This window comes from Haemorhous mexicanus, chromosome 6, assembly GCF_027477595.1.
Source record: "Haemorhous mexicanus isolate bHaeMex1 chromosome 6, bHaeMex1.pri, whole genome shotgun sequence".
NCBI classification, from domain to species: domain Eukaryota; kingdom Metazoa; phylum Chordata; class Aves; order Passeriformes; family Fringillidae; genus Haemorhous; species Haemorhous mexicanus.
In genome coordinates, this window is record NC_082346.1 from 33766962 (window position 1) to 33783544 (window position 16583).

The 16583-nt window shown below is 32.5% G+C and overlaps 1 protein-coding gene across 1 annotated transcript in view; it reads right to left on the minus strand.

The window, feature by feature from the left end:
- Window positions 1-16583, minus strand: part of RYR3 (ryanodine receptor 3) — a 150306-nt gene that overhangs the window by 32845 nt on the left and 100878 nt on the right. The window contains exons 67-74 of the mRNA XM_059848220.1: window positions 15292-15532; window positions 14891-14978; window positions 14693-14785; window positions 9842-9856; window positions 6651-6821; window positions 6133-6192; window positions 4871-5002; window positions 3934-4046 (exon numbers count right to left, since the gene is read on the minus strand). Of these exons, the coding sequence (XP_059704203.1) occupies window positions 3934-4046; window positions 4871-5002; window positions 6133-6192; window positions 6651-6821; window positions 9842-9856; window positions 14693-14785; window positions 14891-14978; window positions 15292-15532 (913 nt within the window). The remainder of the gene's footprint in view (window positions 1-3933; window positions 4047-4870; window positions 5003-6132; window positions 6193-6650; window positions 6822-9841; window positions 9857-14692; window positions 14786-14890; window positions 14979-15291; window positions 15533-16583) is intronic.

Genomic DNA, 16583 nt, shown 5'->3' on the forward strand with positions numbered 1-16583 from the left:
ACGGAACAGAGTATAACAGCTCAGATGGTTAATGGTTAGTAAGGATACATATTTGTACAATTCTGATCCTCTGATTGGTCAGTGAAACAAAATGCAAAACATAACTAACATTCACTGACAAACCTGCAGGTACTTTTGAACATTCTTTCTGGTTTTAAGCACATATGTATACATTACTTTTTATTTTGAAGGCTAAGAGAGGCCTAAAATACATTATACGTGAAACTGCAGGACCGATACCTTAATGCAAGCATGAGAAAAACACACACTTGAACAGACTGAGAATGAGTGAGTGGGGTTTACATCTACAAGGTGTAAATCCAAATTACTAGATTTAGAACATCAAGACAGCAGACACTGGCCATCAACACCAAAATAAATATCAAGTGCTTTCCAGCATAGTATCTACAGACAATCATTGCCTTCTTCCACAGAAAGAAGCCTAACCTCAGCTTCTTGTCTTCCAGTTCCAAATCAGGGCAGTATTAGCATGTCCTCAAAGAAGTTTCATTAAAAATGTAAAAATCTGCTCTATAAAATTACCAATTTTAGAAAACTCTAAGTCATATAAATTGCTACTGTATACTATTCATTGATTTGACTTTCACAGAAAATACAGCTCATGGCTGTATGAGACTACACATAATAATGGCAAAATAATTCCATCTTCACATTATTTTGGAGGAATTTTTTTTCTGAGCTGCACTACTACTGAGGTTAGAAAGGCTGTTCCATGCAACCTTTTCATTTACTTTTATCAGTTGCCACCAAAAAAAAACTATAAAAATTCGCTGCATATACATACACCAATAAATACCTTTTTAATACAATGTGCACATGAATCAATATTTTATAATGGAATAGCTGTTGAGTCAACACTTAAGGTCACTTGCTGACACTGGTGTTGTTTTCTGATCAAATTTTGAAAACTGACCAATCAGAATCCCCTCTGAAAATTGTACAAATTCATGTTTTTATGATAATATCAAATCATGGCTGGGAAGGAAGAAGTGGGCGCATAAGCAAGAGGCTCTCCACAAGTTACATTACCGTTAACTTGAGTATAAGCCTGTCATACTGAGTTTTTTCATGTACTTTTTCCAGCCAAACACGTTGAAAGGTGCTCAGGAAGAAATTGCTAATTTTGTGTCTGAAGAAAAGCATATAGGTTTTCATTGAAGAAAGGCACAAGTTAAATTCAATAAAGTAGTCAGAAAGAATGTATCGTAAACCGTGCTTGAAAAACTGCCACGTGCAACTTTGCAGTATCTATGTGCATATACAGATGACAGACAATAAGACAAAGCTTTCTCAAATTAATTTCCTTAAAACATCAAACATAGACATATCTCAGAGAAAACACTTTCACATAAGACACTTTTTCAAAGCCATTCAATAAACACAGAACATGAAGAATTAGTACTTCCTAACTTAACTGATGTTTAATTAATTGAAAAAAATTTTTTTTAAAATATAGCTATTTGTTTTGTATCTACAGGGACTTTCATCAAAGGGAGTTCTTGGAATATTTGTGGTAGAAGTTAAAGTAATTTTTCAATGATTTAACAGGCACTTTCATGGACATCAATAGACATGTCCATTTCTGAAATATCTTACTGAAATTCCTAAAAACTGATCGACATTAGAGTGGGTTTTGCAGAAAATTATCTTAAACTCTGAGATTAAAATTAAACTATACTGAAAGCCACCTGAATATCTGGAAAATTTTCAAAATATTAAGCTTATTACTTATTGAAGATTTATCTAGGATAAATTAAAGGTTAATACCATAATATTTGTTTACTGCATTTTAAATTAATTGATTCCAGCATCAAAGTAAGAACTAACACTCCCAATACAAAGCTGCAACTAAAATGAAGAAATAGACAAGATAGAGAGCTGCATTTTAAACTCTGGATCAAAGAGATTTAAATAGCTCCTAGAACAAATTATACCCTACTTGAAATAATCTCCCAAGGGCTGAGGCATGTCTGAGCAACACTGTCAATTTATATGATGGAGATTGGTATAATAGTGTGATAGCCTTATTTTCCTGTCAGTATCCTATGATTTATCTAGGAAAAAAGTGACTATAAGCTAGTGAACTTTAAAACTTTGGTTTGAACCTGTCAGTTGAGCAATATAACCAGAAGTTTGCTCATGGCAGCAGGGTTGGGATAGATGTCCTTTAAAGGTCCATTCCAACCCAAACTTTTCCACAACTTTAAAATTTTAAGTTTAAACTGTTTTCACTCTTGTTTGTTTTGAAGTGCAGAGAACACAATTAATCGACAAAAATAATTTTATGAGAGTTTATTTTTAGCAACTACAAACTGAAACAGCAGGGTAGATTTGCCTCATATTAATATTCAAATTAGGAGTAGACTGCTCTACAAAATTTACCATAAAATTTGAGAAGAAAAAGCTCAAGATTTTAATACAAAAGTATTTTTAAAAAATTACAGATAACGTAAATGTTCCATTTCAATATGGCATTATTCCATATTTTATTGAAGATTAAAAAGTCAACAATTTAAAGATTCACAGCCCACTTTGCCACTTGGCAAGCATTCCGTCAACCTCAAATATAAAAAATAGAAGTGGAGGCTTTGTAAGGCAAAAAAAGGAGGAGCCCTTTAACTTTTGGGTAGTCATGCATTTATTCTAAACATTTTGAAAATTTAAAAACACAGAATATGTTGTGAAAAAAAAAAAAACTTGCTCACAAAAAGGTTGTACTGAAATGGTATTTCTTCATACCACTTCTTCTTGTTTTGCCAAACACAGCTCTTGAAGATGGGAGGATTGATACTGGATGGATTTTTATGTAGTATTTAATTCTCTCAATTTTTTTGGTTCTTTAAAGACGGCCTGGTGATAGCATAATAACTTGGAGAAGTTACTATAGTCTAGAACTACTCATTATTGTAAAGGAAGGTTGTGAAGGTTGTATGTTTTCTATGGTATAAACTGGCTTTTTGTTTGTCCTGTGAAACCTAATATTCCTCCAGTGTGTTAGTGGCCCAGCTATAGACCTTTAGCTAAAGACCTTTACACCAATTGTGTAAATTGGCTTTAATAAATGCATTTAAAAATTCAACACAGCCCTACGGTAAAATACTTTGCCAAAAATCTTTTAATAATAATGTTAAACACAAAAAGTGAAAAATTGCAAAAGGAGAGAAGCAAGCCTAATTAAACATGTCCTTAACTTCTATCTGAATAAAACTCGGATTTTTTTGAGAAGAAACAGAGTAAAGGAAGTTACTCTAGTAACATATGATCTTATTATTCTGCTTAAAGCAGTAGATGGATCCAGGCACAAGATGCATTTTATTGTGGACTTTGTGGTGTCTACATTCAACTGGAATAAAAAGGGCAACCTCGAAGTCTAAAATATCATTCTGCAGTGCTCTCTGCGCTGCTCTGCCCCAATAGTCACTTTAACTCATATAACATTCTGATGTAGTAGCTGAAGATTGGCCCAGACAAGCTACAGAGCATGAAGTGTTCATGCAAGAAGAGAGGAAGAGCCATACAAAATAAAAAAACATAAAAAGAAAAAAAAACCAGAAAAACAAGAAAAAAATAAACCACAGGAGAATAGAGTAAAAAGAGCAACAAATCAGAGACAAAAATTGGACAGAAACAGCAACATCCTTATGGTTTTCACAGATAAGTTGAGGAACTGTACAGAATAACAGACAAAAATGAAGCATGTAATTTGTATGGTGTTTTCCCACTCAGGTTATTTGCCATGACGTGACTATTTTGCTACTGTGAGGAATTAGCTGATGACTAATCAATTCTTGTCTCTTAAAATTACATACACCTAACAATCAACAAACATGTAGCTAAATACACAAGCAGTGTTTGCACTCAGTAAACAATGCAAACAAAAGTTATGAAGAAATAAGCCTTTCAGCCACTTACCTTGGCAGGTTGTATAATGGTGCCATTCTGAAACATGCAACAACAGCCCTTTTGCGTTGTTTTGACAGGAGTTTGTGCCAAACAGCTTTTTTTGATCTCAGTGGTTGTTCAACCTATGAGAAAATTTATTCTAGTATATGCAATGGAAACTTTTCAACTTTCATAAAAAAATTTTCTATACAGCTAGTGGTTAGCTGGTTAGCAAAGTAGAAAATGTTACCAATGCTCTGCATCCTCTGAAAAAAAAGTTCTTTTGGGGCTTTATTTTCTTTATTGATAAGGAAAAATACTGGGGACCTTTATATAGAAATCTCTCTGTTTATTCAGACAAAGATATTCAAGATGTTAGAATACCTCATGTGTGGGACTACTTGGTAAATTTCAAAAATTGTTATTTTGTCTGTTTCCAGCAATGCATATTCATTTGTTCATTTGAACCCATTTCCATGCTATATAATTTGTGAGTGGAATGGATTAACTTTATGTAGGAAAAGCTCAAGTGCCTTTATTTGAATTGCATCAACTGGATGAACAGGCAAGCAGCTCAAAAGTTACCACAGCAACCTATGATGCAGAAATAGGAAACAGGCTAAACTCAGTATATTAAAAATAAGTGCACCTCTTCCTAAAATTAAAATGGTTTTCAGCTACAGCACGGAGATAATTTGTGTTCTATACTTCATATAGTTCAAGTAGTTTTGCAGAAATACATCCTGAGTTTTCCTTGAAGCTCTTGCCTCCTTGGAGGCACTTCAACAGATTCCATTGAAAACTTTCATATATACACATCTGTATGTGCATGGGTATTTGCACACACACCTGTATAAAAGTTTTATCTGGGAACTTTAACCATGACAGTCACTGTACCTGAAATAACCTCTGCAAGGAAAAATCTGTTTTTCAAAAATAAACACAGTATAGACATTTGGCTTTTTACCTGCTCCAGATGATACAGAGCAGCCGATATCCTCTGCACACGCTCCACATTTTTCTCAGGGTCCGTAGGTCCATCACTCTTCAAAATGTCTTTGTACAGATTTAGCTGCCATTTCACAGCTGGATCATCAGACTGAAACCCAACATATTTCATTTGTAAGCTGCTGAATCAAGGCACTCAATTTGACTGACACCACTTCTACTCCCATAGTATACTAAAGAAGCTTAAAAATATTCCAAATTTCTGTCCCCTTTCAGACCAAATTAACATCTGCTAGCCGCTCAAAAAAATGGCATTGATTCTATATATTGTTGGGCAATTGAATTCAATTCTTAAGCAAGGTTCTGTATTTTTATTTCATGAAACCAAATAAAGTACCTTACAACTTATTTATTCCTCTTAACTCCATTAAAATAAGGAAGCAGATTTGGTACTGAGATTGAGTTTAATTTGCAGAGCCTTTGTACTGAGTGTGTAAAACTGTTTTTTGGAGTCTGAAAAAGACAGCTGGAATTTCAGTAGGTGGAGAGTTATAGCCAAAGTTTTTAATTTTTTTTTTCTTTTTTTTTCCTTGCAAGACAGAAATAGGAAAACCACATTAAAGTACTTCTTGTGTTCATTTTAATGTATGCAAGTACAAATTTATAGCAAATAGATAGTCAACTTCCATGACAGATAAGTTACTCTTATTGTGTTTAAACACTGGCAATGATCTGAATTATTTTTAATTTTGAGATTGGTGAGAACTCCATATTGGTATTTCCTTTGACAGTGTGTTCAGCATATAAATTGCAGGAGTATAAACGTACTTGTAAAACTCGCAAGTGCTAAAATGACACAAGCTTTTCATATTTTATTATAGTCACTTTAAAATGCATTTATTTTTAGAAATACCTAATTTAATCATTATTGAAAGGAAGATTCAAGCAGAAAAGCTGAAGTAGTAGAGTTTCAATTTTATTTTCTTCTTGGATCAAGTTGATTATAAGTAATTAGAGCTTTAAGACTACCAGTATCTCAATTTTTCACACTTGTCCCATTCCACAGATCTTCCAGAAACTTGACTATACCAAACAAAGCTACAAATAAGGAATTTATTGCAATGAAATATCATGAAGAATAATTTTAAAATAGAAACTTTTCTTATAGCTTTTTGGATTATTTTTTTTTTTAATGTATCACAAAATACCCCCAAAAAGGTTGCACCTTCAGTGTTTTGAAAGTGCACATTGGCATTTATAAGACAGATTTTTCAATATTACCTTTTCTTGCAAGTGTAAGTTGTTGCGTAGGTGTTCTTTGACTTCCTCATCTGTGTCCCTCTGTAGAAAGGTAGATGTATTTTTCAGTTCAGATTATGATTCATTTCACAAGAAATTTTTCAACATAGAACTGCTTATATTTCAATATTGAAATTTAACCCCTTTTGATTTCAAGGTATGTAAGATACCAGAAGGAGCAAAGGCTTTCTTTTACCATAAAACAAGGGTTAAACTTTGAAGGGAATTAAAGCTAACTAATTGTAGTTCAGTATTTGCTGCAAAAGAACATGAATATGTAAAACTGCACATGGTGTACAAGTGGAAAATAACAGGGAAAGTATGGCACCTCTATACACACTTTTTTTTTTTTTAAAAAGCACAATACTTAGCAGCTATAATTGCTTACAGTACATACAGATATTTAACAATATTGACTGCCTAGATTTCTATGCTTCAAAATTCATTTTAGAAAGTTACACTTACTTTTGCATTAAAAACTACTAAAAGCACACACTTACATGGCTGTATCTAGTCTTAGCCAAAGAGATGAGCTCTTGGTCTCCAGGAGTGCACATATTCAAACCAATAGGAAGCATCTTTTTAAGTGCAGCCACAATCAAGGATGTTTGTATGGAGTACAAATCCCCTCTACGTTTTGATTTCTTCCTCTCTTGGTCTTGTCCTCCAGACTATAAGTTTAAAAAAATTTAAAAAGGGGGAAAAGAAAAAAAGAAAAATTACTTTAATTTTCTGATCACACACTTCTCCAACATGCTCTTCCCTTTATGGTCCAAGGAAACTATGTTCCTGATGTAGTACAAATTATTAAAAATGCTACACTGGAGGCAGGGTGCATAGGCTTGGTCAGAAAATGTAAAGGAGTACTTTTGGTGTGCACCAGTGCAGAAAATGCAGTAACAGTAATGTGGTAATAGGAGTCACACACTTTTGTGTGCATTTATACATATGATTTTGACAGTACTTTCTGGATCTTACCTTTCAAATCAGAAACAACCCTAAAATTAAAAGCTGAATCATTCACAGGGGACACTATTATTTGTCCAATGTTACAGAGACAAATTTAGGATGTTTACATTTTTGTAAGAGATTTATATCAACATAGTTATCCAGGGTCTGAATGAATGAATATTGCCTGACTTGTCTCATCTGAAAAACAGTATTATTTAAAAGGCTTTGATTCAATGTTATAAAATGCCAATTAATTAGTGCCTCTGGGAAAGTGCTTCCCTTTGGCTTTGGATAATATAAATAAATTTGTGACAAAAAATTTAAAATTTTGTATCTTTGTATCTATCTGGATATCATCATTAATAGGAAAAGGAAAACAAAAGAGACAGAAGTAAACAGCACAACAGAATAACATCTGCCCTATCTTCTTATGACAGACACTGTACAACATATTTCACATCCAACTTTTCCTGTATGAGACAGAGTACCAAAATCTTTCAAACAGACCCGTATATTTAATGAACACACAGTAAACAGCAACAACATCAAACAGCCCAGTTCTGAATTCTGTACCCAGATTAAACTCCTACTTATACTCAAGGGGAGTTTTGCTTAAGATAAGATTTCAGGACTAGGCCTCCAGGCTTGTACAACACTACAAAATTACAAATGCTTTCATTTAACCCTCCACATCCTTTCCCTTCTGTCAATTAGGATTCACAAACTACTATTCTTATAATAGATTGTGTAGTTCCACATAAGGATACAGCAGAATCCATTGCAATTCATCATTTCCCAATTAATGCCTCACTATTGTCACAGTAATCACTGGGGAAATAAAAGGCAGATGTAGGTATTCTATTTGGTGCTAAATTTTGGCAAATTCTGTCTTCTAGATGGGGAATCTCTGTGCACATAGCTTGTGTTAAGTACTTTGCAAGTGTGAGGGAGCACGCAATGGATGTGGCTTCCTTTCTTAAGGAACTAACAATTGCAGGAGAGTACTTTGCCTCAAAGCTTTGCTTTTCTAAGTGCCTTAGAAATAGTGATGCAATGGCCTTAATAATGACATTATTTGTACTCTACATTGACAGCAGACAAACAAACCCCACAATGTATCACTGCACTCCAGTGGCGTCACTGTGCATCTTCAACAAGGTATGACAAAATATGTAATAGATATATTTTTAAAAGGAAAAAAAAAGGAATGTGAGAGATATTGGTTTCTGCATCTTTTACACCAGGGGACATTTTGCACATCCAATTTTCTTTATTTTCATATGAAATTAATAAGATTGTGAACCTTAAAACTGGAGAATTTTCAAAACATGAAAAGAATATCCATTCTGCCTTTGCCATAAATTCTGCCGTCTGTGAATTCACTTCTCCAGCTGCTAAATGTATAAATAGAGTCATAGACTGGAACCTAAATGACAGTGGAATTTTGTCTCTTTCAGTTCTAATATGCACTTGTGCACAAACAATACCTGAATTGCATATGTAAAGAGCATAAAATCAGATATATTTTGCCTAAATAATTAACTGTACTAAAAGGACCTCAACAGGGGGAATGATATAATTTGGTTGCCTAAAAGCATGTAATAGTCTTACTTGATTTAAACACACAAATGGATATTTCTGAAAAAAAATCCACATACCAAAAACCAATTACAGATTCTTTAGTGGATTAATAATAGCTAAATACACAATGAAAAGGAAGAAATAATTTATTTACACTAAAATATCAGCTAAAACTGGTTAAGATTATAGATATATAGATATAATATTTTTTTGTATTTCCATCCCCCTTTGAGCTTCTGTTCTTTGAGATTAGTATGAGGGCATCATTAAGTCCTACTTTGTATACCTGGAGAAGTTTGAAAATAGCAAAGCATGAAATCAGGTTATTTAACACAGCTTCTCCCTTTTTAACTCATGTCTCCAGTTTAATTGATTAAAAGCTCTTCACAGCATCATGTGTGCTTCCCAGCACACAGGGTAAAGGGAAAGATGAAAGGATTTATGCTCCATTTTGCTGCTTATTCTACTTCACCCATGAAGAATGCACCATAGGTCAGAAAGTACTCATCTATTTTAGAAATTCATATTAAAAAAAAGAATATGAATGATGCAAAGGAAAGTGATATAGTTCACTGAAGGTCAAGAAATCTTCAAATACATTAAATACATAAAAGAAATAAGGGTTATTCTAAAGCTTTGTCACACCTCACACCTTTGATAAAGACCATTTTAGTTTTGGAAAAAGATAGGGCTTGAACTGTGTATCTTATTTAAAATTATTGGATTTAATACAATCTTCTACTCCCCTAAAAACAGGGTAGAGGTCATAGCACATTTCTCCCAAATATTCTTCTAGAATATCATAAGCCAAATGCATCTTTCTAATGACTCTACTTAAACATTTCTTTTACAATGTCTACTTCACTATTTTAGCAAAAAAAATAGAATGCAGAAGGACAGCAGAGGCAGAATGTACATCTAAAATAGTTAAAAAAGGGTAGTTTTAGTACATTTTCACATTAAGTAATATTTAGGAGTGCCAAAGGGAATTTCATCTGCTCTGGTCAAAGACTGCCACTTTAGCTGGGACAAAATTTATAGTAGGTGGAACCTGGTGCTTCATTTTGTGACGCCACTGCTATGATCAATGGAAAGAGTGCTTGGAGCCTGATCATCTCTAAGTCTAAAACAAAGACACATCATGCACTTTGACCTGTACCTTTACTTGCATGGCCTGTATGAAAGAAAAATAAAGGGGAGAAAAAGGCATAAGTAAAAGAGATGAAAGGATGATAATTTTACAAGTTACTTATAAACTTACTCAGCTTTATGAGGACAGTAAAAATATAGTAAGCTTATAGCTAAAACAATAGACTGTAAATGCATAACCAAATGAGATCTTTGTGAAATCAGCTTCATCTTTATTGCATGATTGAACTTCTGAATTTCTATTGCTGTTCTGCCATACACTTCTATTTGTTGCTTGCATATTTAAGGACATCCAGTAAGTTAACCTATCAATACACTGATTACTGCATCTCTTCCCAATTTTAAAAGAACAGTGTATGGAGCTCTGGATAATCCAGTACTGAAAAGTATTTGCACTTTCACAAAAATAGCTCTTTCTACCTCTTTTCCCCACCAAAATATATTTGAGAAAAAAATGTGTTTAGAAATCAAACTATCACTGGCAAGGTATAGCACTTAATTTGCAGATCTATTTTCCCATTGCATAGCTAATTACTCTTTTTAAGACAGCCTGAGGGAAAACTGTAGCTTGCATCTCTCAGCAGTACCCATTTTAAAAACAATATTATAAACTCAGCTGTAACTCTCATATATACAGAGGATTTTTCCCCATTTATTATATTAATACCATAAATACACTCAAATAAATATGTATTCCATAGTCAACATTATATTATAATTGTGTCAGGAAATCTTAAGAAAATAACAACAAAACCATTTATCTATGGTAAGATAAAATAAACTATTACTGAAAAGAATCCTCAGCCAGGCACAGGAAAATACTATAAAAAGCTGTTGGTTAAAAACAAGCAGAAAAAACCACATACAAACCCTCACTTCTGTCATTCTGCCCTTAAAGTAACTTCATTTTCTTGTGATACCTGAATTAGTTTCAAAATGTTGATGCCAAGGTATTAAAATCTTTTTATAGCCTACTCAATTTATATCACATAGTAAGTAAAGAAAAGCAAAGGACTATTATTCTAATTAAGTGTTAGAATCTTAGCATCTTATAATATTTAATGCCTTAGACAAATAGCAATTTTTAATTTAAAATTTCAGTTGTGTGAAATATGTAGATGCTGCATAGACATGGCTCAGCAGGTGTATACAGGTGTATACACAGGTGTATTCAGGTGTGTACACTTAAGGTAAGGAAATGTTAATTATATTTCATTCATTGTAGCTGACAATAAAAATAATCCACTCCTGATTTACCTCAGTATATCCAAAGGAAATGTATTCTATGAAACTCAAATACTCTCAAAGAAGAGATCTAAAATTCCTGCAGAAAATACTAATATGAAATCCTCCAGCTATTGTAAATCTGCAAACAATGTGTCCTACATGTTACAGATGGGCACAAACAGCCATGTTGTTTCATAATAAGAACTTGCATTTTATGATGGCCTCTAACTTCTATAATAGGTTTACTCAATCTTTTCTTAAGAATAGATTATAAAAATTAATGAGGGCAAGTCAAATAAAACTCCAGTAGGATATGTAAATGTTTAACAACTGAAGGTGTATATCCAGCCACACATTCATTTAGATTCCAAAACTGACACAGAAAAATTGCCCACATACATATTACACAATTCTTATGTACATGTGAATGTATACATTCAGTCTTTTATTCCAGTTAACTGAAAAACACAGTGGGACATCATTTCATCTTAACCAAAAGGCTATTCTATCAAGAAACCTATGAGGGGGTCAAAAATAACAGACTAGTGGAGTTGAATATGTTTAAATTCTCCATTTCCACACTTCTATCACAAATCTGGTATTTGAATGTGATCTAAGTTACCAGTCTCTCTCAGACTGAAAGTTCTCTAACTTACCATTCCCCTCCGAGCATTCTGCTGCCAAATTTTTGGAAAAGAAAAATTAAATTCTCAGCTGTTAATACATTTATTTGAAAAACTAGTAACAAGTTAATATAGTATAATAAAAATACAATGGGTACTTAATGAATTTCTTAATTGTAATGATGAAGCATTTGTTACCATGGATATTAGCTACCAAAAAGTAACATAATGCTACTCCTTCCTCCTCTGCTTCCCTTTTTTTTTTCCTTCCAAATGGCATGTAAGGATATAAAACCCTCTGTACAGGATATACTACACCTTACACTCTGATAGCATCCCAGTATTTCTTATCAGGAACAGTGAGTCTCTGTTACCTAAGGCAGAGATCAGCCTGGGCCTTACTCCTTTAGGAGACCACAAAATGTTCTGTCCTGGGCTCACTGTCAATAGCCAATGTTCCTATTCAGTTTTCTATACTTTGTCATGCTTGATAAATATTGGATAAGATAGCTTCCATGAGAAATAATGGGAATAAAGAGGAATAAGTGTTAGAGAGGAAAGGGCTAATTATTCAGATTCAGTAAACTTGCTACTTTTTGAGATAAATGTTTAATATTAAAGCAAGAAATTATAATGTTCCCTAATGTAATGTCCTCTACTGATCAGTCTAAGGATAGAAATAAATATCAAACCTGCAAGAAAACCTGAAATTCAGTTACTTAAAGAATTTCTTGTTTATTTTAACCTATGCAGTCTTTAAAAAAAAGCCAACAAAACAGATGTAAATCTATAATTTATTGGATGTGCTGAGTTTAGACTGCTTGTATTTTATATTATGAAATATTAGCAATTTCCTGCTTAGAAACCATATATAGAAAACCAATACAAACCTTCTAAAAGACACTTCATATCTGTCATCATGGTATTTAAGTAAACATGAAACAAGTATCTAAATTATCAGCTGTTCTGCAATCATGCCTGCTGTTAAAATACCATATTAATAAAATATTCAGTCATAAACAATACAGTATTTTCTTTCTTCCTTTATTAGCAATAACCATGCAGAGTGTCCTGGAACACTGTAAATTGACATTAATTTGCTTACAAAAAATTAAATGTATACAAAAAACCCCAGAACCTCTCTGTACTATATACCCATGGAATAAAAACATATTTACATATGCATCTACACGTCTGTTACAAATACATTAATACAATTATTCACACATTGTATATCTGTATATTTAAATATACACAACAGGCATTTGAAAATATAATCTCAAAATCAGATTTGGGTAATAGAGATTCTTGATGTTAAATTCCTGTGATTTTATCAAAATCCACTCCTGATTTACCTCAGTATATCCAAAGGAAATGTATTCTATGAAACTCAAATACTCTCAAAGAAGAGATCTAAAATTCCTAGAGAAAATAATATGAAATCCTCTAACTATTGTAAATCTGCAAGTAGTACACAAGGAGACCTACCTATTCCTTTCTTTGTAAAGACCTGTGATTTATTCCTGCCATGCCAGACTGACAAAAATATGATGCTAACACTTTACTTCTTATGATCCAGTTATCAGTACTGAAGTGGATTAAATATACAGTTTAGATTAAATATACAGTTTCTAATCTGTGGTGTCTAAAAAATGAAAGTACACGTATTTTTCTTCTCCTCAGGCCAGTTGTAAAGTATAAATGTTAAAATACACATAATAAATGTGTGTGCAATGATTGCCATATGATAAAAGTACAGAGCTACATATTATTGTCTGTTACATTGTGCAACTGCTCCTCAAATAGCCTGGATGTGCTCACTATTTGTCTTGTTAATAGGGATGATACAAACAAACATTCCAATTCTATCAAACAATTTTGATAAACTGCATCTTAACAACAAGAAAACCGGTTAAAAGTTTCCTTGTCTCTGAATACAGAATTCTTTATATAGTTGGACCTGTTTTTCAGTGCTGGTCGTGAACTAATGATGAGCAGATAATAATATTTTTGCTTGTAAAAATGTCAATATCAGGGTTTGGCTTAATCTTTTTTTCATAGGAAAAAAAAAGCAAATAAAAAGCTTGGGTTTTAAATACATTTTAAAACACATTTTTAAAGATAATTTAAAAATTTAACAATACATTTTATCTGTTTCTCTGTTGTTTGAAAATGGACTTACAGTAGCTGGGTTACAGGAAACCAAAATATAGTGAAATACAAAACTTTAAATGCTAGTTCTCTGCTGCTACACCTTCAGAAAGGATTACTCCAAAATCATTATAAATATGAATAAAAAAAACAGTTTCTTCAATATATTTACCAACAAGATTTGGAATTAGACTTCATCTGGCTTTAGCTGGAGTAGGGCAATTTCCTCAGCTAAGGTCAAAGCAGCCTTTGACAATTACCTTGACAATTTCTCTATTGTACAGGTAAGAAGATGTACTTTGAAGCCATCATATCAGAATCTTGTCATATTGAAAATCAGCGAAAAATAAATGAATGTGTTAATTGATAAGAAACAAGAAAAATAGTGCACATGTAGCACACTATATATATAAAGAGGTATATGTAAATAGAGCTGTGCTCTATCAAAGCTGACAGAACAATACAGACTGAGTATAAAAATATATAGTATATAGTATGAAAATGATGAGGCAATGTTTCTTTCCTTGCTTTTATAAAATAGTCCACCTTTTTCTTTCCTGAATGTTCAATAACCCATATTTTATAATACAGCCCACTTTTTTTCTTATAAGTGCAACTTTTTCAAATCAAGACTTATTTTAATCTTGTGTCTTTGAGTATTAGCAGATATTTCGTAAGTAACTCTAAGGTTCATAGACTATATTTTGCATATTAGTTGTCACATCTGTTAACAAGAAGCAAAACTATTTTTCTTCTAACAGCAGAGCAGCTGCAATCTGGGTAGATTTTCAGAGCCTTCTTTCAACATATTAAACATATGGTGTAGATTTATGTGATCCACAATTTTTTAATTAACTTACTTTAGACATCTTGCTCTTGGTGTCTCCTGTTAAAAATGCCAAATTGTTGATTTCATTCTGAATCACAAAATTTTGTTCTTCTCTTTTAAAATTCTAAAGAAAAAAAATAAATCACCAGAAGTTTAACTTATCTGCATATACAACATGTATATTTAAAAATAGAATGAAATGAAAGGAAAAATGCACATTTTATCTTACATGTGATTTACACCACAGGATAAAAACTTCAGCCACCATTCGAAAGAGTTCATCAGAATCCGCATCTGGTTTCTTTAGCCAATTAGCTCTAATTACAAAAATAACAGAAATTTAAAAGGAGGTACTTAAAAGAAGACAATTTATCATAATGATCCCTATTTAATAGATCAGGTAACATTTTTCTACTAATCTAGGAATTTGCATCTGAGCAAAAGGTGTGAATTCAAGGTACAGCTTTCTTTAAGAATTTTTAATTATTCAGGATTAAAATTTAAGAATCTTAAAACATGCAGGATCTAATTCTCACCCTAAGATTAAGTGAACTGTGTTCCTCCTGATTGTCTGATCATAGATTCCAGTATATTAAGTAATAAATAGGAGTTTAATTATTAGGTTTTTACCTGTTGTTGTCTACATAACGTATCAACATTGGATAGAAGGCATAAAGGTCTCTACAAAGTACAGCAAACTCATCAAGAATGAGTAGCTCAGCTTCTTGGGTGTCATTTTTATTGTCTGCTTTCAGTTGCTCTTCTTCCATCACTATCTTCATAGCTTTTTTCTTCAATTTATCCAGTGTTGGAATAAAGTGAGATCTGAGAAGATCGGGTCTGGCTTTGCTGATGATGGGTTGAGCATAAACTATACATGAAAATATAGATAATTCAGTGAATAATGCATAACTGGTGTTTTTCGTTGTATTAACATGAATGCTGAAGTTCTAGAAACAGTAAACATTATGGGGCTTCATAAATTTTACACCATAAAATTATTAATAAAACTATGAATGTAGCTTTATAAAAACTGTGTATTGAGACATTAAAAGACTGCAGATTTGAATTATAAGTATTTCAGCTGAATATAAATTAAACTATCATGGTTTTGGCAAGTCCCATATCTCTAACTAAGAACCTAAGCAGAATAAGGATTGAGACACCAAGTTCTCAGAAAAATACTTTTTGTTTTGTTCAGGGTTTTTTGTGTCTGGGATGGTATTTTATATTCAATGTCAGAAAACCTCCAGAAGATAGTGTCCTGGAAGAAGTCCTTTTTTTTTCTCTGCTACTTCTCTGCCTTGGGCAAGTTAAAATGAAGAGAATGAATGAGTAATTCAAGGTCATAGATCAATTTTGTACAAGTACTGGTATGCAAACTATTCAAATAAAAATGCAAACTACTCAAGTCAGAAATTCTTGCAAGAACAATATGAGTATATTATCACCTTATGTAGATGAACAATCAGTACAAAACTGTAGGAAACACTCTCTACAACTAAGCAGCAAACTTCTTACTAAATTTTAATGGAATCCTTGTTATTATTTAAGACTTTCCAGCATTTAAAACATCAAAAACACAGTACTGATGGTTATTGGTTACTCAAATTTAGCAACCTAAATTATTACCTTTACATAGATTTTCTTGAACTGCATTATTGCACATTATATTCTTACACTGTATAATATGAATGAAAAAATTTGGATATAGTAAACTTCTTTAGCAGGATAAATATTATATCTTATGCGATATTTTGAAAAAACTTTTTCAGCTTATTTAATAGCTAAAACATTTATTCAGGGAAACCAACTAATTTTGAACTTGGGTTACTTCTGAGATTATTTCACCATTTACACTTTCTTTCCATGTTGTCCTGATATTTCATTAACATAATTCACTCTACTGTAAAACTCAGGAG